At 37.9% G+C, this 24265-nt stretch overlaps 1 protein-coding gene and 1 pseudogene across 2 annotated transcripts in view; both read left to right on the top strand.

Annotated features, from left to right (window-relative positions):
- The window catches only part of Map3k1 (mitogen-activated protein kinase kinase kinase 1, E3 ubiquitin protein ligase), a 68046-nt gene extending 59900 nt beyond the window's left edge, over nucleotides 1-8146 (top strand). For both annotated transcript variants that reach the window (XM_005392684.2, XM_013518442.1), the window contains exons 16-20: nucleotides 456-618; nucleotides 1399-1530; nucleotides 2519-2661; nucleotides 3274-3405; nucleotides 5585-8146. In XM_005392684.2, coding sequence (XP_005392741.1) covers nucleotides 456-618; nucleotides 1399-1530; nucleotides 2519-2661; nucleotides 3274-3405; nucleotides 5585-5734 — 720 coding nt within the window. In that variant the 3' untranslated portion in view covers nucleotides 5735-8146. The remainder of the gene's footprint in view (nucleotides 1-455; nucleotides 619-1398; nucleotides 1531-2518; nucleotides 2662-3273; nucleotides 3406-5584) is intronic.
- Nucleotides 8147-19424: 11278 nt separating this feature from the next.
- On the top strand, nucleotides 19425-22306 carry LOC106149472 (annotated as a pseudogene).
- Nucleotides 22307-24265: the final 1959 nt, after the last annotated feature.

The raw sequence follows: 24265 nt of genomic DNA, 5'->3' as shown, positions 1-24265 counted from the left end.
AAAAAAAAAAAAAAAAAAAACTTGAAGCATGATTACTGTAAGATACGATGTCAAGATAGGCCTGTAGATGTTTGGTGTTCTTGTTTTCGCTTTTTATAGTTAGTAGCTGTGTGGTTTCATGCTCCTTCAGCAGTGTACTGGTGCTGTGCCATCTTGGTTTCTGTGGTTTTAAGTCATACTGATCATTCTCCCATGATTAGGTTTTTCTCATTTTTACTCCATCTTTAGACAAGTAGAATCATGACTGTCACCCAATTTTTTGTCCTTTTTTTATATTCCACAGCTGCATAAGCTGGATTATTGTTTTGTTTTTAAATAAAATACACTGTAGCATGAACATCAGTCCCATCTGCTATTAATGTATAAGCTAATTTGAATTTGTCCATTTAGATCAGATTTTTTTGTGAAAATAGAAACAGAATTTTAGAATTTGTGAACATGTTTATTTGAAACAGGTGACATATGTCAGAAACACATCTTCTGAGCAAGAGGAAGTGGTGGAAGCATTAAGAGAAGAGATAAGAATGATGAGCCATCTGAATCATCCGAACATCATTAGGATGTTGGGAGCCACATGTGAGAAGAGCAATTACAATCTCTTCATCGAATGGATGGCGGGTATGTTTACGTTTTAAATTACAAGTAGCAGTACATGAGTACATGGGCTTAACTTTCTGCTATTAAATTTAGGGGAAACAGTTCAGTGAAGATTTAATTTTTTAAATAGTTTGAACAGTTTAATGAAAATTTAAAAAATAATTTGGGTTTCTAAAACCAAATCAAGATTGTGATGCATAGGTTGTCTTACTAACTTTAAATCTGTGTATGTTTTAAGTATGTGTTTCTATCTGTCAGTTCTTAAATATGTTATCTGTTGTTGGTCTTCATAAGGATGTAGAGTAGATAGGTTGACTGTTACAAATACTTTTACATTGGGTTCACTGAGTTTATGATTTGTCCCAGGGTGAAGCTAACGCATGGTAGAATGTGAAACCTAACTCTAGTCTTCTGGCTCCTCTCTCAGTCTCTTTACCTTCTGCCAAATATGTCAGCCTTGTTTACTTAAGTCAGTAATAAAGGCATTTCATATATTTTTATTGAGAAAGCAGAGTGAAATGTACATTCAGAAATAGTTCCTGTTAATTTCTAAAGCTTTCTGAAATCCTGGCCCTCTAGTAAAAAAGTTTCATGAAGATTTTTTTAAAATGTCTCCTAATTGATAGATTTTTGAGATGATACAAGAAATCAGATTCACTCCTGATGTGGGGTATGAATTTAACATTTCAGATACGAATGTGAGCTCATGCAGTACAAGCTTAAAAACCTAAAGTGTAATAAATAATTTTAATTCTGACCTAAGTTCATGATGATTATTGCTGTTTTGTGATTATTTTATAGGAGGATCTGTGGCTCATCTGCTGAGTAAATATGGCGCCTTCAAGGAATCAGTAGTTATTAACTATACTGAACAGTTACTTCGTGGCCTTTCATATCTTCATGAAAACCAGATCATTCACAGAGATGTCAAAGGTAAAAATCTTCTCATTTTTTTCTAGTGACCATAAGAAAATGAGTATAATTTTTAAACTTGGGCATTCATTGAGCATTTCTAACCTAGGGCCGGGCATATAGCTCAGTGGCACAAGCACCTGCCTGGCAAGTGCAAGGTCCTGAGTTTGATTCCCGGTACCAAAAAAAAAAAAAAAGAGTTTCTAACATAAATTTTTAACTGTTGAGTTGTTTCTCTGAATAACTCAAATCGCTAGAATATTAGAACTGAAAGGAGCCTTTGGGGTCATTAAATCTGCCTTTCTCACTTGATAGAAGAGTACATTCAACACAAGAAAGACTAACTTTTCCAGTTTTACTACTGTTTGATAACAGAAAGTATAGAATGGAAGTCTCCTGATTTTCTCTCTTGGCTTTCATGATGTGCTGACTCCCAGAAAGCTTATTTGGTTTTACTTAGAATAATTAAGATACCATAAACTTCTCTTTTAAAAAAATCCTTTCTTATTAAGGGCAGCTTTTGTTTTTCTGTCATGAACCTCTTTAAGTAGTATTTGAAATGGTATATTGCAGTACTGTTATAAGATTTTTGTTAAGCTATAATTATGAAAGGAGCATCTTTTGAATTAGTCTAGGTCAGTGTATTGTCTTAAAATGTAAATTACACTGAAATTTGAAGAAAGACTTCGGTGGAAATTGTTATACTACTGAAGCTTTTCAGTACTTATTCCTTAAAGGTTGACTAAGTCTCTGCCCTTCTCTTACTAAGCCTTAAGACTGTTTTTCAGACTTTCCCTCTAGGGCTTTAGATTTTAATCACACTAGAGAGACCATTGTACCTTTATCATTAATTCTGTGAAGGAAGAAGAAAGTAGTCTTCTCTGGAACTCTGATATATAGTCTACGTCTTTCTTTCATCCTTGTCCTATTTCATTAGTAGAAATTTACTGGCTTTTAATCTGTCCTTTTGTTTTTAGTATCCAAGGTCATTTGCTGTTTCTGTTGACAGGTGCCAATTTGCTAATTGACAGCACAGGTCAGAGGCTGAGAATTGCAGATTTTGGAGCTGCAGCCAGATTGGCGTCAAAAGGAACTGGTGCAGGAGAGTTTCAGGGACAGTTATTGGGGACAATTGCATTTATGGCACCTGAGGTGAGAAGTAGTTTTGAGTGTGATGAAAGAAAATATTTTGGAGTTCTGTGGAACAGCATTATATACCAGATTATTTCACAGGGTATGCAGTATTTTAGACCCTTTTTATCTTTGTCTTAATGAAATTCCAAAAGATAGGCTTTAATAGATTTGCTTAAAGGCTATTTCTAACAACAACAAAAATTGGTAGTTTATAGTAGTTGTTTCATAATAAACCCAAAGTGCACATGATAAAAACATTAAAAATCATCTCTCTATTCCAAGGGGAGGTGAGCCTACAGAGGCGGCCTACTCAGAAATGCAGTCTAACAAAGCATTATTCTTCTGAACTTGCCCTTTCTTCATGGCTCATGTTCATGCGTAGCAGCTATTTGCTATCTGTTTGCCTCATAGTTTTTCTAAGAATACTGGGGCTGGTTTGGAATTCTGTAATGTTTGTTTTGTGCATGATGGACGGGGAAGCTTGTTAATGAGATACCAAGTAGTCTTAAGTAATTCCTGTTTATACTATTATTTTGCTCTGAAGTAGAATAATTAAAATCTATAACTACAAAATGGCTTTTCTCTTTTTCAAGTGAGTCATATTTCCAAATTAACTCTGCTTTATTTTAGGTACTCAGAGGTCAGCAGTATGGTAGGAGCTGTGATGTATGGAGTGTTGGCTGTGCTATTATAGAAATGGCTTGTGCAAAACCACCTTGGAATGCAGAAAAACACTCCAACCATCTTGCTTTGATATTTAAGGTAATTTTGAAACAAAAATTACTTTTTTGTGCTAAAATTGTCAGGTGTCAAATTCTCATAGTTTCTCTCATCAATCTAACGTAAAGATATCTCTTTCTTGAAATAAATAAGTATATATCTACAAAAATGTATGATTGTGTTGTCACTGTTAGTAGCATTTAGTTACTTCTCACTGTTCCAGGCAGTTAAGGTTTATAAATTCTCTATGAACACTGAATTAGCAAATACTTAATCATTATTTCTAGGCAAAATACATGGTATGCAAATTATATATAGCTATGCGTACATACTGTATGTATATAATCACTTCAGAAACTTGAAGCACTTCGTAGTACACAACTCATACATTTTTTTAAAAATCTAATTTACTATTTTCCTATTTAAAAATTTCACTACTATATCAGTTGCCAAATCTTGTCTACCTTTTTTTTTTCTTTTTTGGGGGAGGCGTTTTTTCCCGTACCAGGAATTGAACTCACGACCTTGCACTTGCCAGGCAGGCGCTGTGCTGCTGAGCTAAATTCCCAGCCCCCTTGTCTACCTTTTTACAGCTGCCAAATTCACAATCTCCATTTCCGCCACAGACTAGTGTAATAGTTGAGTTTTTAGCTTTTGAGTAGACGTGTGATGATTCAAAGTATGGGCTTTGGGTCATACAGGCCTGGTTTCAAACTCTAGCTCTACCCTCATTGGCTGGGTGAGCTTAGGAAAATTACTTTCTGTATCTGTCGTTTATTTGCTAGTGTGCAAAATGGATGTAATAATAGCACCTAGTTTATGGGATTGTTACGAAGATGAATAGAGTTACCTCTGGGCATTAGCCCAGCTCTTAGTCCACAGTCACCTGCTAGCTGTCCCCTTCTTTCGGTTTCCCCCCATTTCTATACCTGGCTCAGGTACATCTCTTTGCCTCTGCTGTGTGTTAATGTGCTTTTTCCCTCTTCATGCTTCCCATGTCCCTTCTCTATGTGGCTGAAAACTGCAGCTATTGCTGGCCTTCTTGCCTGGTGTTCTTCATGCACACCCCTGATGCTCGTTCCCCTGACTTCCAGAGCTTTCCACCGTGCCTGTGACCAATACTTCATTGTTGCTCTCATATTTATGCTCCTATCCCAGCCCCCTTTACAAACTCTAAGCCTCCAGTCTGATACAGAAGTTGCTCAATAAATGCTCATGGCTAGGTCAGTTTGAAAGTTTGGTGTTGTTTTTAGAGTTTTGGTGAACCCTTAAAACACAAATGAAAATTAATTTAAAATGACACAGTACATATTCTAACAGAGTTCAAGCATTTTGATTTCTAAGAGGAACTTAAAGGGAATTACACTACGGCATTTTCAGTTTTCTTAACTTCCAGTGAATACTTTGAGGTCTGTAGAAGCACGAGAAATAGAAAAACAGCTTTCAAAACACGTTTTTGTCCCTATTTGTAATAGTTTAAATTGCTGTAGCACCTTTTTTTTTAAGAGAGTGATTTGGCAATATCTGCCAAAATTTTAAATACAGTTATTCTCTGATGCACTTGTGCCCATTGTTGGGAATTTATATTTACCCAAAGAAAGTTGCCATGTTCAAGATTATCTATTGCATTGTTGATTGTAATACCCCAAACCTGAACTAATTGAAGTGTCCAAAATTAAGGAAGTAAATTGTCCATAAAACTATATAAAAATTTAAGATTAATAGAAAGGAGTTAGTGTTGATTTAGGAAGTACTACAATATATGAATAAGTGAAAAGAGCAAAATATATAGTGATTCCTTTTGTAGGCATTTTGTAAAGATAATCTAAGGTGTGAATATATTAGCCTTTTTTTTAACTTATAAAGGAAACACAAGAAATGTTAGTGCTGAATGATTACATTTGGGGAAGAGGAAAAAGGGTATCATTTTTTCTCGTAAAATGTGTATGTATCAACTAAGTATATCTTGGTATAGGATCACAGACTTTAATGTTTTTCTTTATATCACTTTACATTTTTAAGATTTATTCATAATCTTATTTATTAAAGTCAGTTCTTCATAGTGTTCGATATTAACAATTAAGATTTGTTCAGTATTACAGAAAAAAATCAATGCAGTGCATAAGCACCTGAGAGAGATTATGAAATACATGTACATGTACATCTGTATTCAAGTTGCATTTATGGAAAGCTTCAGTTCTCTGGCTTTTTTGTCCTGCAGATTGCTAGTGCAACTACTGCTCCATCCATCCCTTCACATCTGTCTCCTGGTTTACGTGATGTGGCTCTTCGTTGTTTAGAACTTCAACCTCAGGACAGACCTCCATCAAGAGAGCTACTGAAGCATCCAGTCTTCCGTACTACGTGGTAGCCAATTGTAAAATGAACCATAATAGAGACTGGATGCTCAACAAGGAAAAAAACTTGTGGGGAACCACATTGATAATCTGCTGGCCTTCATGCCACTGAACAGCTATGATACGGCCAGTGGGGAACCCTTACCTAAGTATGTGATTGACAAATCATGATCTGTACCTAAGCTCAGTATGCAAAAGTCTACAACTTGTGCAGAAACTGTAAACCGTGCCTTTCAAAGAACTGGCCCTAGGTAAACAGGAAAGCAATGAAGTTTGCATGGCTAAATAACAGAAGCGTAATATTTTTGGAGCACTTTTTCAGCAATATTAGCAGCTGAGGGGCTCAGGATCTATTTTAATGTTTCAATTATTCTTCCATTTGTTTTAGTGATCACAAGCAGGGGGTTCTATAATTCCATTCAGGTTTTTGGTCACTGGCTATAAAAATCAGTATCTGCCTCTTTTAGGTCAGAGTATGCTATGAGTAGCAGTAAATACATATATTTTTTAAAGGTAATGACTTCTTCATGACCCACAGTTGACCTTTATTTTTTTAATGCCTGGCATTTGTGGTTCATTGTGCATTTTACTGTTGGCCCATTCATTTCGTTTTTGGAAATTATGGTTCTATGTTTTCATTTCACCTCCATTTTTGTTTAATATTCAGGGAAAGGTGATCTTTTCAAACTAGAAAAAAAATAGAAGTAGGTGTGAACTAGACTTTATTAAATATCTTGATACTGCAAGAATTTTTAAATGCAAGTTTAATTTTTTTTAAATTGGAATATAATGTACTGCCTACATTGAATGAGTCATCTTGCTCGGCAGGTTAAATATAAATTAACAAAATCAACTGTCTTCTGTGATACAGCTCACAAGCAAGAGCAAGATTACCTTGAAATTTATTTGAATTTTTTTTTAATATTTCAGTTTCTTTGCTAAAGTGTAGGAAACTTCACACCATTTAGGTCTGACTCTGTATGTACCAGTCCGTCTCATTGTTACCACTGAATATAACAAGTAACTGTTTCCTTCTACTGTGCATCATCTTTTTACACTAGGCCTGCCTGATAATTTAAAAAAATCAATGTGTGTAACTATCAATCAGTAATGTTTTTAACAGTAAATTTGCTTTGAACTTAGAGAATATGATCAGAAAAAAAAGAAATTGAGTTTTATTTTCATATCAGTTCTTTAGATGTTGCACAGTTATTTAGTGGTTTTAGTCAGGAGTTGAATTCAGATGCATGGAATCCTGGAGGGAAATGGTAGCCCTTTTATCCTTTTCTGTGTGTGAGTCTTAAATCAAGTACTGATTATTAAATATATCTTTGAGATGTAAAGTTTTAACTCTTCAGATGCCAGTGTGAAATAGAATTGGTTATTCTCAAAGACTCAGGATAAACTAAATAAGCTATATAGAGTACATTTAAAATGTACAACACAAATTGGAAGTAAAATAAGTTACAAGAAAAGTTTACAGGGATATATTGCATATAATTTTTAAAACAGTTTTTTATATGATTGTGTTTCTTAGTGAAATTTTACATTCCTTTGCTTTGGAAGATTGGCAATATTCGAAGAGTTAAAAGTAGTACAGAAATGTGAAGTTTGGTAGTTCTAAATGTGTTGTACTTGACTTTTTTTTTTTTTTTTTTTACTACTTAGAATTTTCACAGTTCTAATAAGATTATTTCCAAGTCTCTCACGTGCAAGCTTTAAAGGATGCACTCTTGCCATTTTATGTACTGGAAGATCATTGGTCAGATTAATATGGCGTCTGACAGAAATGTAAACTGTATAAACTGAGGAACCTCAGCTAATCAGTATTACTTTGTAGATCACCATGCCCACCACATTTCAAACTCAAACTGTCTCTAGATGTCAAAATCCATTGTGTTTGAGTTTGTTTGCAGTTCCCTCAGCTTGCTGGTAATTGTGGTGTTTTGTTTCTTGTTTTGTTTTCAATGCAAATGTGATGTAATATTCTTATTTTCTTTGGATCAAAGCTGGACTGAAAATTGTATTGTGTAATTATTTTTGTGTTCTTAATGTTATTTGGTACTCAAGTTGTAAATAACGTCTACTGCTGTTTATTCCAGTTTCTACTACCTCAGGTGTCCTATAGATTTTTCTTCTACCAAAGTTCACTTTCACAATGAAATTATATTTGCTGTGTGACTATGATTCCTAAGACTTCCAGGGCTTAAGGGCTAACTTCTAGTAGCACCTTACTGTGTAAGCAAATGTTACAAAAAGAAAAAAAAAATCTCTGGATTAAGAAAATTTGGCTTAAATGTATCCTTTGTTATTTTAAATATATTGAGATATTTTAATTAAAATTTTTACCCCATTGAACCAATTTTATAGTATTTGTACCTATTTTGGTGTTTTGTCTTTATAGTAAATAAAAGTTTTTGAACAAATTTGTTACTTTTGGGTCTTTTTAAATAATATCATACTAACAAATAGCTTGCAAGATCTCAGTAAATAATTCCTACATACCCTTCACCCAGGGACCCCAATCGTGTTTCTCTAGCTGCCCACTTACGTCTTTTTATATCAAAAGATTCCAAACCAAGATCACATGTTGGTCTTCAGTGTCATATTTCTTGAGTTTCATTCAATTCAGAGCCATTTCTTAGTTCTTCCTTGATCTTCATGGCTTTAATTTTTTTTAATGCTTACAGGTTGTTTTGTAGAAGTTCTTCACTTTGAGTTTGTATCATGCTTCCTAATGATTAGATTCAGAACATGCAGTTTTGGCTGAAACATCACAGAGGTAATGCTGTGCTCTTCTCAGTACATCATAGCTGAAGGCTCCGAGGTCCATTTGTCCCATTGCCAGGGAGACTGTAATAGCCTCTAAAGCTACCCATTCACTTTACAGTTAACAACTCCCTTTTATATAAATATTCTATGGAGGCAGCATTCTAACTGTCCAGTGCTGGCTCTCTGCTTTTAACTTTCTTAGCTGAGCTATTATTTTGATGGTTTTCAAATGACTTTTATTTCCTTCATTCCTTCTATATTGCATTGACATTTTGCTGTTAGGAAGAGTGTTCTCTTCTTCCACTTATTTGTTAATATCATGTATTTGATCAAATTGTCATACACTTGGTGAGCTTGTGAGGGTCAGCCTCTGTCCTTCACAAGGAACCATTATTTGAACATCTGCATACTTTCACGTCTTAGCTACTTTCTGCTTTGGTCCTTGGAGAAGCCATTTTGTCCAAGGACCCCGATTCCTTTGATGAAAAATTATGTTTAAAAAGCAAGATCAAAATGGTGTGTATGTCTGTGAAACATTAAGTACTACCATATTATGTATAATTTTATATATTAAAAAATCTTAAAGTTCAATTAACTCAAGGAAAGAATCAGAAGCAAAGAAAAGATGCAACAAATAAAAAACATGAAAATGTCACATCTAAATCCAGCTGTATGATGGTGCATGCCTGTAATCCCAGCACTAGGGAGGATCACTGTGAGTTTGAGGCCAGCCTGGGCTACAATGTGAGGTCAAGGCCAGCCTAAACTGCATAGTGAAAACTTGTCTCAAAAGGAAAAAGAAAATCCAACTGTATCAGTGGTTATATTAAATGTGAGTAACAAATATTCATGTAAAAGGCAATGAACCACGATTTGAGTGTTCCATACACTCATTACTACTGGGTGTCTTTGTTCCCAGGCCCTCTACATAGAGCTAGAATGTATGTTTAAATATACACAGCTTTGCACACATGCTGACACATCTAAATGGTATACATGTGGGAATACTATCTGATGCTTCAGTATGCATCTACATTGTGTAACATTCAAATCAGGGTTAACCTATCAGAAAGATCATTTCTTTATGGCTTGGCCACACAGAGATGCTTTTTTTTCCCACACATGAGAAAAGGCCAGAAGTTGGCAGTCCGAGGATGGTATTAGGCCTACACTCAGCAATGTTTGCTGTGTTATATCTTTGTATTCCACTCTCCTTAGCCTGAAGCTTCTTAGACTCCACCTCTGGTCTTCAATTTATATTCCAGGAAAGAAAAAGAATGAAAAGGTTGTGTTTCTGTTTGGAAAACAGTCGTACCATATTATTATGGCTTGTTGTCTAGATGTCCCCCTAAAGCCTCATGCAGTCATAGGTGAAGCTTTTCAGATGAGACTGGATCTAGAGTGTGGACACTGGGATTAAGGAGGTGATGCTGGGGTTGATTCATGGTGCAATGCTAGGGTTAAGGGAGTTACAGACTGGGTGTGAGTGATACCCACCCTAAGGGCAGATAGCCTAGATAGAATATAAGGGACAAAAGACGGCTGCTGTTGTTGCTGCTTGTTGCTTGCTACTTCACTGTTCTCTACTTCACTGTTTGCTGCCTTCTGCCTATCATGAACTGTTTCTCCTCTGCTATTCCACCCTGCCTTGGAGCCTGCCAATTATGAACTGAAACCTCTACAAACTGTGAGCTACAATAAAACTTTCCTTTTTTAACTTTGGATGTCAGATATTTTGTCTCAGCAATGAGAAAACTAAGACTCATTTTCACATATATAATAGCTTTCCATCATTATGACAAAATGCCTGGCACAAATAATTTAAAGAAGGAAAGGTTTATATTAGCTCACAGTTTCAGAGGTTTCAATCCACAGTTGTCTCCACTGCTTTTGGGCCTGTTGCAAAGCAGAAATATCATGGCAGAAAGATGTGGAGTGAAGCTGCTCACCTCATGGCACCTGGGAAGCAGAGAGGGAAAGAGACAGAAAGGGATGGGCAAGAAGATGTGGACCCCAAGATCACATCTCTATAACTCACTCTCTTGAAGTAGGCCCCACCTTCTAAGTTTCCATTGTCTCAATACCATCAAATTATGATCTCATCAGTGAGTTAGTCCACTCATGAAGTTAAAGTATCCTGATCACCTTCTGAATTCCCCACCTCTTAAATGAGTTTAAGAAGAATGGACATCAGGCAAGCAACCTTATACCATCTACCACAATGAGTGGTAGTGGGTAATAGTGGGTAAGAATGCTCAAGGTAAATGTTTAGTGACAAGAGATGACTAAGACCAGACCTTGGGTGAAGAAAAGATTTGAGGTACAGGCAAAAATGAAGCAGAAGAGTAAATAAAAGACAAGAGATCACATTTAGAAAACTACAAAAAAAAAAAATGAGTGCAGAAAGGTTTAAAGAGAGGTGCTGGGATGTGGATGTGGAGTCTCCAGAAAAACTCACTCATGTGCTGAGGCAGGGCTCTTGGAAGTGATCGGACAGGGGCACTGTACTCACTGGTAAATTCATTCCGCAGTGAGTTTTACAGCCAAGTGTACTGTAGGGAGGCGGGGCCTAGTTGGGAGAGGCAGGTCACTGAGGGTGTGATCTGAAAGTCTGTATTTCTCTCTGTGGTTCTATCCTTCTCTCTCTTTCCTGGTTGCCATGACATGAGTAGCCATTTATCCCTTGTAACCAGCCCACCATCCCTGGACCAAAATAAACCTGTAAGTTGTGAGTGTTCAGTATTGTGTACCAGCAACATGGAAAGTGACTAAAACAAAAAGTAATTTTGAAAGACACAAACATCAAGTGAGATAAGGACTGAAAACCTCAGAAAGTGAATAGCAAGGACTAGTCCTCGGTTCTCAGAACAGACTGAAAGAAGAAGCAAGTGTGCATCTTGTTGAGTGTAAAAGAGAAACGTGGATATCGATATGATGTGCATGACCTACTCGGTCAAGAAGATTGTCCAAAAACAAGAGTAAAGTAATGTACAGGGAGCAAGGGCTGGAGGGGAAACCCCAATAATTAGCATGGCTGAAAAGTTCTTTTCAGGATCTGGTTTCTGTTCAAGTCTGGCTTCCTGACCTGTCACTTTGTCATCACCAAGCCACTTTCTCAGCCATTGCTATTTCCCAGAATAGGCGTAGTTGCTCTTCCCTCCCCACATCCTCTATCAGGACATCCTGTCCTCATCACTTGACTCACATTCTGTAAGATTCAACCCGGAAGTCTTAAATACTCTAGGAAGTCACCCCTACCCAGGCTGAGTAAGACGGTTCTCTCCTTTAATACCTGACCATCCATGAGTCAACTTGCATTGGCCCATCTTTTGCTGCACTGTAATGACTGGATCACTTATCTCTTATTCTATAGGAAAGTTCTGAAGCTAAACAGAATCTTACTTATTTCTGTGTCCCCTGGGATGAACACAGAAGGTGAAACATGCTCAACTTGGGTTAGTTTAAGTGGCAAGGACAAACTATAGACTAAAAATTATAGCTGATTTCTAACTTCAGTAAAACATTTTAATAAGTAGCTGAAGATAACAATTTCCTAAGTGTACACCTCTACTGAGATCTATTCAAAGGAGAAAAAGTTCAAAGAGATACTTATTTTGGTAGTGTTGTAATTTTTGAAATTGTTTCATGTAGAACAGCATAGAATACGTTGATATTTTTGAGAAACAGGGTTTTCACTGTGAAAAAAAGGACATACACATACGAATGTGAGAAGGCAGAGAAGAATCAAGTGGTATTAAATTTCAATTGGAAATGTACTCATGACCTGGGACAAGATTTTCGTTGTTTTGTTTTGTTTTTGTTTGTTTTGTTTGGTGGGACTGGGGGTCAATCCCAGGGCCTTTACACTAAGTTACATCCCTGGCCCTTTTTTATTTCTCATTTTGAGACGCGCTCTTGCTAAGTTACTGAGTTGCCCAGTCTGGCCTCAAACCCACAGTTCTCCTGCCTCAGCCTCCCAGAGTTCTGGGATTACAGGTGTGTAAAACCCATGCCTAGCTGCTGCAATTTTTAAAATATACTTTTGAGTAACTGCACATCTATGTCCTAGATCTTAGCTTCTAAGTAAAAGGAAATGGGTCTTATATAAATAGCAGTTCCTGATTTGGAACAATAAAACAGAAAATGAGCCTAGTATATTTGGTTTTCTGAAAGCACGTATGTCAAAAAGAACATAGCTTAATAGAGCTGCTTGTAATCCCAGCACTTGGGAGGCTGAGGCAAGAGGATCACCATGAGTTAGAGGCCAGCCGGGGCTACATAGGGAGTTCAGGGCTAGCCTGAACTACATAGTGAGACTCTGACTCAAAAAAAAAAAAGAAATTGGGACATTTGTCCATCAATTGGAATAATAACACTAGCACACTGATTTTAAAAGGTCCATATGTTAGTCAACTTGTGAAAAAATATGAGATAAACTGAAAAGGAGGAAATGTTTATTTTGCCTCACCCTGCTGGGTTTTCTGTCCATGGTAACTTAGTCCCATTGTTTTCGTGTCTGTGGTGAGGCAGCGTATCACAGAGCAAAAGCATGGTAGAGGAGGCCTATTTCTCTCCTGGTAACTGGAAAGCAAAGATAGAGGAAGCAAAATGAGGGGCAGGGGGCACACCCCCAATTACCAAACTTCCCTTCCTCCTAAGGGTTCCACCATCTCCCAGTCGTGCTACACACGGGGCCAAGCTGTTAACACGTGGGGCTTTCAGGGACATCTAGATCCAGACTATGGCAATCTATGAATCCACAGTCATTACTAGAGGGCAAGGAGCAGGAAAAGGAAAATAAAAATTGTGTTTTATACAAAAACACCAGTTAATGCCTATGAAATACAGAACAAGTGATAGAAATGGCTCAGTGTAATAACTGACCAAGGCAAGAATCCTCATTGATGCTGAAATCACGTATTGAAACGTTATTGGGAACCAGGACACTCACATGGCCATACAGCACCCCCCACAGATTAATTAATAACTGCAAAGGAAAAACTACCTTCCAATGGTGGTCTGTTCGTTGCCACCTGAAATTTTTGCTTCATGTTTTCATAAAGAATGTCCACAGCATCAACAATAGTGGGAGAGCCTGAAATTAAACATTTTGTGTGTGTGTGTGTGCGTGTGTGTGTGTGTGTGTGTCCCAAAACTGTTTCAGTTGAATTGAATTATGAAAAAACATTCTGAAAACTGCTGAACGTGGATCATTAAGCAAGATAAGAGACCTGTAAAAGTTTTATAACATGAAAAGTAGATAAAGGCAGCAGGTAGATCAGTCTAAGTTAAAATAGAATAAATGCAATGTATGAACTTTGATCCACATTTTAAAAGCAGACAAAATAGCAAACAGCTACAAAAGACATTTTTTAAACAGATAGAGGAATTTAAATATGGGCTGTATATTCATGATCCTGAATAAATGCTCATTTTAAAAGATGTGATCATGGGTATTAGAAATATGTAGAAAAATGCCATTCTTGGGAAGCTAAATGACAGAAAATTTACAAAAGAAAAACATACATATATCCATATATATACATACATATATATATGTAAGAGAAGATGGAGAATACTGCAAAATGTTAACAAAATGTTAACAATGTGAACCTAGATAAACGATACATTGTTGTTCACTGTACTTCTCTGTAGGTTAGAAATTTTCAAAATAAAAAGTTAGAAAATATTTTTGATTTAATTTCTTTTTTGTATAACACCTTGATTTCTTATTTCTGTCTTTTCTTTGTAGGGCTTGAGTTTCTGAATTTCAAATGACCATTTGGCCTTCATTAATTGACTATGAGTGGCAGAAATACTTTTATAATTGTGCAATGTCCAGTAGAGGGCAGCAGAATAAATTCTGATGTAGGAGTGATCTTAGTGTGCTGACTTGGGCAATATTTAAAAATCAACTTTACCTCACCCCTTTTAGGACTAGAACAGAAATCTCAATGTTCTTATAAAACTGGGGAGAAAAAACTTTAAGGCAATCACTGAAAAACCCAACTTTCCAGTCTAAAACCTAGGTTTGACTTTTATTGCTTAACAAAGTGTTCCTGTTAAATACCTGGACCCCCTTTGAATAGTCTGCAAAAAAGGGAAGAGACCATATCGAGAAACTTTATATCTTCTTTCCTGTTCTCCCGTTTTCAAACCACTTTTTTTCCAGCTGTATATTTATCCTTCCAGTCATCCCGCCAGTCACTATTTCTTGAGGATTCCCAGACTCTTAATTCTAGCTTGTGGCCTGCTTAAGGACCCTCAATGCCTATCTGATGCCTACTACATTAATTATCAATGTTTTCCAATGACTCTGACTGAAAATTTCTCACTATTTCTATCAATATTTCTGCTTTATTGTGTTAGTGTTGCATTCTTTATTGCCTGAATTCACGGCCCCCTCAGCTCTGCCCCTTCGCTCATGACAGTACTGCTCAGCCTTTCTGGCCTCACAGTTTAGAACTAACTGCTGCCATAGAATCTTCCGGCGGGCACTCAAGGTTGCCACCGTCAGTTGTACTATGCAATTCAATGGGACATCAGGCACGCTACAATCCTACCTTTGTGAATACATTGCACTTATGTTCCAGTAGATGGCAGTAGAGCAGCTGGAGGAAAATCAAGCTTTTGCTAATTCACACAAAAACTAACAAGAGACGATTTTTCTCCTCCTTTTCATACACTATTTTGGGTCATGGGGCACAAAATAACCCCCAAAATACTGTGCCTAATTTCATTAATATGCCACATATACCCGCAATTCATGGAATTACAACTCTACAACTTGATGAAATTCCTTGTCACGTTATTTGCTTGTAAAAATTTTGAATCATAATATGTGGTTCACAATTCTCAAACGTTTTTGTCTTCAGATACAAACTTTAAAACATTTTTAGGGTAGGGGTGCAGATCAATCATACAGCCTGTACTTGATCGGTCTGGCAAAGTGCTGGATTCAATCATTAGCACCAAAAAAAAAAAAAAAAAAGACACACAGACAGACCAGGTTTTAAAAATTATCAGAAGCTTCTAAATAACTTTTGTTATGTAGCTTTTATCTATAGATACTTACTATTTTAATATCCAATATTAACATCAATAAATTTTAAAATATTTACTTTTTAACTCATCAAAAATAATAAAAATCTACTAGATGTTAAAATAGATAACATATTTTCATGAAAAATAGATGTATCCCCCCTCCCTGCTAATAGAAGAATGGCATTTTTTTAATGTTTTCAAGTCTATCCAATTTCTGTCTTGGAGCCAGGTGTACTGGTGCACGCCTGTAATCCCAGCACTTGGGAGGCTGAGGCAAGAGGACTGTTGCGAGTTCAAGACCAGCCTGGGCTACAAAGTGAGCTCAAGGAGGCCAGCCTGAACTGCATAGTGACCAGAAGAAAAAATAAACAATTTCTGTCTTAATTAAAGACAGGTGGATTCTCATATCTGCATCTGTGTTTAATTTGTTGTCTTATCCCACATCATGTAAGCTCCGGAAAACTACACTACTGTTATAGAAGGATGACATTAGAGGAAGTAACACAGTAACACAGTAACACTATGATGAAAACAATGTTAGCCTTGCAGATTGCAAAAAAAAAAAAAAAAAAATCAAGCTCTAGTGTCACATTTTGAGAACTGCTGCCTGCTGCTGTACTGCCCTTCCACTTACTTTTTTTTTTTTCCAGTACCGGAAATTGAACTCACGACCTTGCGCTTGCCAGGCAGGCGCTGTGCCACTGAGCTAAATCCCCAGCCCACCTTGTTACTTCTCTTTGAGGCATTCCCTAACTCCAGCCACTCACACTAAAATTCTACGGTCATATTAAATTTTACTAAGTTATATGTTTCCTAAACTAGATTATAATCTTTTAAAGCTATTCCCAGGCATATCCTTGTCAGTGAGTACTTGCTGGGATGTCACCCACATTAGTCGACACATAGCTACTCAAGTAGCCCACTGAATATCTACCATCGCTGAATGTCCTCTCTCTTCCAGAAGAGAACTGTGAAGTCAGCTCCTGTCTCCTGCTTTCCCTCATTCCTTTCTCCCCCAAAACACGTATCAATTCTTTCTGTAGTTGGGTCATTCCCAGCAGCACACAAATATGCTACGGGATCTTTTACCAATTTCTCTCTGCCTTCATCTCCGCTTCTCTGCCTTCCTTTCAGTAAAAGTTATTGAAAGCAATGTGTACACTTGCTTCCCCTCCCTCACTTCACACTTCCCCCCTTAAACACATTTTCAAACCTAAAACTAAAACTGCTCTTGATTAAGCCATCAAAGGTCTGCGCATTCGGAAACTCACAAGCACTGCTCAACTTAAGTTCATTTTCTTCCTAGATGATTTACTCAGTCCTCTGGCCAAAGCCTCTAATTTTCTCTCTAACTATGATTTGGAGCTCCTGATGTGAATAGCCAACTAATAATTTGACATTTTTCATTAGCATTTCAAAACTTCACTCTACCACATCTAATCCATCAATAAGTCCTATCAGTTCCTCCTCCAAAACATAATCCCAGTCCACCCACCTGCTCCATCTCCAGTTACCACCTAGTCCACACTACCATCACCTCTTGGTGGAACTACTGTACTGGCTTTCTACCTGACCTTCCTGGTGGACGACTGCCTACCCGTTCTCCACCTAGTACATAACATACATATTATGAATCAGCTCTTATCATCCCATGTTTAAAAACCTCCATTAGTTTTCCATTACACAAAGAATCCAATCTCCTCACCAGGATACACAACATTTGGTCTCCTGAATTGGTCCTTGACTTCCCCCTTCCCCATTCCCTTACCATGTTCCAGCCACGCTAGCTTTCTTTTGCCTTGCTTAACAGGTGAAGTTCCTCCCACCTTGGTGCCTTTACATTTCTATTCAGGGACTCTCCCTACAGATTTCCCCAATTGTGTTGACTTCTTGTCAGGCAGGTCTCAGGCATTCATGCCATTGCCCTATCCAATGTTGCTAGCCTTGTTCTGAACCCAGGTGACCGACATGAAGAGAGCAAGGTGCCCCCAGGGAATAGATGACATATACACAATAGAAGACGATTTAAGAACTGTATAAACGCACAGGCATGGTGAATGCAAACCATAAAGAGATGCTAAGGACCCATACAGCTAGCAGTAATAGAGTGTTCTTATTGCTTCCAGGATGAAAGAAACACAGAAAGAGCTAGAAGCCTATCTGAAAAGGACCTTTTGTCAGGAGACAGTCATTTCACAAGACCTCCACCTTTCTCTCCTCCCTCCCTGAAGTTTCCTGCCAGTGCTCCCCAGTGACGAATCCCAGTGAGCCAACCTATGAATCCCCCAAGGTATAGACAGTGGATCTGGAGGGGCTACAAAGGATACTCATCCCACTCTCTTCTCAAAAGCTTACCTCGTTTTCTTTAGGGCATTGCTTTATGACATTATATATGTGTTTACTTAAATATTTGTTTCCTGCACTAGAGCCTAGGACAAAATAGGTGCTCAGTAAATTGTTGAATAATCAAGTTGCACCTTATTTTGAGCTCTGGAAGTTATAATGCATGCGGGATCCATGCCATATTCATGGGTTTTTAGAATATTTATGTTAAAGATTATCTTTCCTATATAGTACTTCTGTGACTTACAGTATAGGTGAGTTTTACATGGGAAAAAAACAGCACACAGGTTCTCACCCTCAGTAGAGAAGTATATTCAGGGAAACTGAAAACAACAGGATGTAAGGGAATAGAGTCAGCAGAGCATAATTTGGGACAGCAGAATATCTCCAGATGTACTAGCACTAACATTTTGCTTGAAATATATGCTATATTATAAAATCATCTGCCACACTTTTGTTCCTTATTCATCTGTATTTAAAATTTTATGTAAATCACTAAAGGCACAAATGATCTAAAGACACTATAAACCACCATGACCTAATTGCTATTTACAGAACACGAAACCAAACAATAACAAAATACACAGCTCATGACAGCGCATGGTGTGCTCACTGAGAAAGTACATGCTGAGACATAAAATAAGTCAATACATTTTTTAAGCCAATACATTTTAAAAAATTGAAACCAGACATGTTTTCTGACCATAACAGAATCAAATTAAAAACCAGTTATAGGACCTAGAAATTCTAAATATTCGAAAATGAGAAAATATTTCTAAATAATCGATGGATTGAAAAACAAATCACAAGGCAAATTTTATACTATTTTGTACTTAATAATAATAAAAATACAACGTATCAAAATTCCTGGGACTTGGCTAAAATAATGCTTGAAAGGAAATTTATAACTTTAGGTATTTATATTAAGAAAAAAGAAAGGACTAAAATCAAAAATAAAATATTTTGTTTTAAGAAACTGGGAAAAGCAAAGTGAAATAAAATCACAGTAAGGGGAAAATATAAAATAATAACAGAAATCACCAAAATAGAAAATAAACAGGAAAAAACTGATAAAATCAAGGCTGTTTCCTCAAAAAAATTGACAACCTCTTTATCATGCTTAATAGGAAACAGAACACAAATCACCAAATTCAGGAATAAAAGAGGGGTTATTACTGTACATAATACAGACATGAGAAGGACAGTAAGAATATATATATAAACAATTATGACAAAAAATTAGACAAAAAGGAACAAATTTCATAAAAATACAATTTACCAAACGACATGAGAGGAACAAAAATTTTAATAGCCCTACATCTTTTTTTTTTTCGTCTTTTTGAGACAGGGTCTCACTAGTTTAGGCTGGCCTTGAGCTCACAAGGATCTTGAACTTGCAAGGATCCTCCTGCCTCAGCCTCCCAAGTGCTGGGATTACAGGCATCAACCACCATGCCCTGCTAATAGTCCTCCATCTTTAAAAGAAATTGAATTCATTATCAAAGAAAACTACAAGTCCAGATGTTTTCACTGGCAAATCCTATCTGAAAATTTACAAACATACTTCAAAATAGATACAGGATGGCAACAGTAGCATATAAAAAGAACTCTCAAGTCTGATCTAAAAGGAACTAATGTAGCTCTTCCTCTTGGTCCCATATTGAATTGGAGTTGGAAGAGGTGAGTCTGGTCTTAAAATGGAGGTAAAACTGCCTCCTGGTCACCCCCAGCGACTTTGGCCATCGCCACAGCCACGGGGGAGATGGGCAGCAGTGGGGGGGCATGATCCAAAGGAAACAGAGCAGTTGAGGAAGCTGTTAATTGGTCATCTGAGCTCTGAAACAACAGATGATAGTTTAAGAGAACATTTTGAGAAATGGGGCACACTCCCAGATGGTGTGGTAATGAGAGATTCCCAAACAAAAGGCTCCAGAGGCTTGGGTTTTGTGACATACTCTTGTGTTGAAGAGGTGGATGCAGCCATGTGTGCTCAACCACACAAAGTTGATGGGCTGCAGTGGAAACAAAGGTAGCTGTTTCTAGAGAGGATCCAGTAAAGCCTGGTGCCCATCTAACAGTGAAGAAAATGTTTGTTGGCAGTATTAAAGAAGATACATAAGAATATAATTTGAGAGGCTACTTTGAAAAATATGGCAAGATTGAAACCTTAGAAGTTATGGAAGACAGGTAGAGTGGGAAAAAGAGGATTTGCTTTTGTAACTTTTGATGATCACCATACAGGTGATAAAATTATTGTTCAGGAATATCACACTATTGATGCTGTTATGGTTAATACATTGTGCCAACTTGGGGAGTCTAGAGGTTTGGCTAAGTGACTCAGCAGTTCTGCCTCTTGGGGTGAAAAGGATGCGCCCTTACCTTCTGGGATGTTGTTTATTGTGTTAATTTGAGAAGTTTAGAAGGTTAACTATGCAACTCAGAAGGGTCCCGGGTGCTTAATTTGTATTCATCCTGAGGCTGTGCAAGAGGCAGGCATGCAGAGGGTGTGGAGGACCACCCCCACCTCCCCAGAGCGGGTAGACTGCATAATAAAAGGAATTGAGGGAGGACTGGCTGCTGGTTCTTCAGTGGAGCTCCGGTCTCACCTTCAGCTTGGTTGTCTCCTGGCTTCTGGTGCAGACTGTTGGGCTTCCATCTGGACTCTTCAGCCTTCTGGTGTTAGCTCTCCGGCCTTCATCGTAGATTCAGCATTACGTCGCAGACCCATCAGCCTTTTGATACGGACTTGCACGGACACTGCAGCAAGCTCCAGGCCCGGGCTGGGCTCTTCAATCTCCAGCGTGCAGACACCCTCTGCATGCTTCCTCATCCAACTCTGTAGCTGACCATTGTAAGCCAAACTTGTAATTCCTTGTACATTTGTTTATCTTGTATTATATCTGTTCTTCTAGTAAACCCTGACTGATACAGATGCGCATAACTGTGAAGAGAAAAAGGCCCTTTCTAAACCAGAGATGCAGTCTGCTGGATCACAAAGAGTCGTAGAGGTGGATGTAGCAACTTTATGGGTCGTGGAGGAAACTTTGGAAGTGGTGTAGGGAATTTTGGCTGTGGTGGAAACTCTGGTGGAAGAGGAGGCTATGGTGGTGAATGAGGCGGCAGCAGAAGTAGTTATGGAGGAGGTAACGGTGGAAACTATGGTGGTGGTCCTGGTTACAGTAGTGGAGGAGGCTATGGTGGTGGTGGACCAGGATATGGAAATCAAAGTGGTGGACATCGTGGTGGTGGAGGAGGACATGATGGTCACAATGAAGGAGGAAATTTTGGCAGTGGTAACTATGGTGGTGGTGGTAACTACAATGATTTTGGAAATCATAGTTGACAACAGCAATCAAATTACAGATCCATGAAGGGGGACAGTTTTGGTAGAAGCAGCTCTGGCAGTCCCTATGGTGGTGGTTATGGATCTGGTGGTGGAAGTGGTAGATATGGTAGCAGAAGGTTTTTAGAAAACAACAGAGAAGTGCTAGAGATCTTAGCAGGGGAGAGAGTGAGGAGTTGTCAAGAAAGCTGCAGGTTACTTTAAGACAGCTGTTCCAAATGCATTAGAGGAACTGTAAAAATATGCTACAGAAGGAACGATGATTCATAGTCAGAAAAGTTACTGGAACTTAAACAGGAAACCCTTCTAGTTCAGGACTGTCACAGCCAGTTTGCAAAAAGTGCAGCTATGGATTAATTCAATGTAGCATCAATTAGACGTACATCCCTGAGGTCTTTTATCTGTTGTAGCTTTGACTTTTTCTTTCTTTTCATTACATCAGGTATATTGCCCTGTAAATTGTGGTAGTGGTACCAGGAATAAAAAATTAACTTTAAAAAAAAAGGAACTAACTTAGAAGAGTTATCTCAGAATCCAAGGATGGTTTAACGTTTGACAAGGTGTCACTAATTTACTATATTAACAGAAAAAGGCAATAAACTATACGGTCATCTCAATAAGTAGCAGAGAAAGAGCACTTGATATGCATCATTCATTTCAAATTTAAAATAGATAAGAATTCTCAGACAGTCAAAAATAGAGCTTTAAAAAAATTACATAAAGTATGCCTACCAGTAAATTACAAAAATTATTAAACTTGAAGATGAAATCCTAGAAATAGAAGGATGAAGTAGACTTTACAAACTTACCTGGGTAGATTTCCAAGATATACTTTTGAGTAAATAAAAGAAATCACAGTTGGGCATAGGGGTACATGCCTGTAATTTCAGCACATGACAGGATAAGGTAGGATAGGAAGATCCCAAATTTGAGCTCAGCCTGGTAACACAGTGAGACCCTGACTCAAAATAAAAAATATTAAAGGGTAGCTCATTATGAAGGCTCTGGGCCCAATCCCCAGTACTGGAAAAATTTTTTTAAAGTGAAAGAAAAAATTGCAGATTCTTGTGGCAGCTTTTAAAAAACATTCACACAAATACTATGATCCCGAAGGATATACACAGGAATGTAAATGCACAGAAATAAGACTGGTGGAAAACACATTCCTGCTGAGGAACTGTCAAGGATTAAGGGTTGGTGAAGGTACAAAGTAGTTTGTTTAAAGGAGGCTTTAGGATCATGCTTCCATTTGTTCTAAGAAGAATGTTATTTTCATGAATTTCTTAGCTAAATAAAAATTATCATAACCTAAACAACAAGCACTGAAAATATACACAAATTTTTCTTCATGTGCCATTGATAATACATCCTAGAGCTGAACTGACGCCATTTAGCAAGTTCAGTAAATATGGACTAACCAGAGTCTGAAGGGAAATTCTCTACAGTTTGCCAACATCCTATATAGAAGAGTGAAATAGAGACATTAGCAGAATATTTTCCCCTTTATTTCTTTCAGAATAGAATGAATTATTCCTAAGGCCACTGGCATCTGCGGATTTTCACTAGATCTGAGCTATACAATTCTTTTTTTTTGTTTTTTTTTTTTGTTTTTTTTTTTGGTTTTTCTCCGGTACCGGGAACCTTACTCACGACCTTGCGCTTGCCAGGCAGGCACTTTGCCGCTGAGCTAAATCCCCAGTCCCTGAGCTGTACAATTCTGACTTTGAGATTCACCCTCACTCTCTGGCAAAATCAAGGAAGTCAAATTTCCAGCCTGAAAAAAAAAGGCACCAACATATTTATTTCTTAAACACATGTTGATGTGAAGAGGGTTAAGAGATTCTTATAGTTTGCCCCTGTTGAAACTAAGCTTTGTCCAAATTGTATGTGTGTGTGTTGTATGTGTGTGTGTTGGAGAGATGAGTTGGAAGCTGGAAAAGTCCTTTCAAATTTCACCTAAAGAGGAACTAATTCACATCTTACTCTGAGGTTAGAATTACTTTAAATGTCAAAACTGATAAAAGACATTGTTATAGTTGTACCAGGATGTTCCCTCAAAGCCTTGTGCAATCACAGGTGGGGAGTTCCAAAGGCGGTTGGATTAGGGCGTGATACTGGGATTAGTGTGTGGAGAGTATGTCCCACCCTGGGCACCATTAACTGAGTGGCACCAATGAATAGGCCTGTAGTCTGTGTGGAATACAAAGGGACAGAAGAGGCAGGCTGCTGCTTACTGCTTGCTGCCTCCTGCCTGCTTTGCCACGGACTATTTCTCCTCTGCCATGCCGCCCTGCCTTGGTGCCAGCCCACTACGGACTGAAACCTCTACAAACTGACATGAAATAAACATTTCCTCCCTTAACTTTGGGTGTTGGGTATTTTGTCTCAGCAACAAGAAAATAGCTAAGGCAGACATTAAACAAAACTACAGGCAATATCGCCCATGAGCAGAGATGCAAAACTTTTGAACAAAATCTTACCAAATAAATCAAGGAATTATTAAATGGGTAACACATCACGATCAAACTCACGGAAGAGAACACAGATCAATAGTTGCTAGAGCCTGGGGAAGGGCGGGATGCGAGGATTATACAGCCATAAAGGAATGTTTGGAAGCGATGGATACGTTCACTCTCTTCGTTATGATAGTACTTTCACGGATATATACGGATGCCAAAAAGATCAAATTGTTCGCTTTACAACTGCGCAGTTGATCGTGAAGTTGATCGTAAACCAACTATACCTCAATTAGCTGCTTTAAAAATAACTCTTTGCCTGTGTAGTTCTGCCTTTGGTTGCTAGGGAGAATGTAGAGAAAGCTAGAATAAAAAGGGTGTTCTCATATTTTGTTCTTCTATGATGCGATATTTGCAAATCCTGCACATCGACGCCTTTTCGGAAAGTGCGCTGGTCCTGCCGAGTTCGAAGAGGGACTGACGCTTCAGGAACACTCCGGCTGCTGGAGGCAGCGGAAGGTCCGGACGGCGCGGAGCGCGGCGCAGACCGGGCGCCGAGGACCGAGGGACCGGCGGGCCGTCCCGGG

The sequence above is a fragment of the Chinchilla lanigera genome, unplaced genomic scaffold, assembly GCF_000276665.1.
Source record: "Chinchilla lanigera isolate Chin_1 unplaced genomic scaffold, ChiLan1.0 scaffold00045, whole genome shotgun sequence".
Lineage (NCBI taxonomy): Eukaryota > Metazoa > Chordata > Mammalia > Rodentia > Chinchillidae > Chinchilla > Chinchilla lanigera.
Note: the sequence above shows the minus strand (reverse complement) of the source record. Positions and strands in the feature narration are given on the sequence as shown.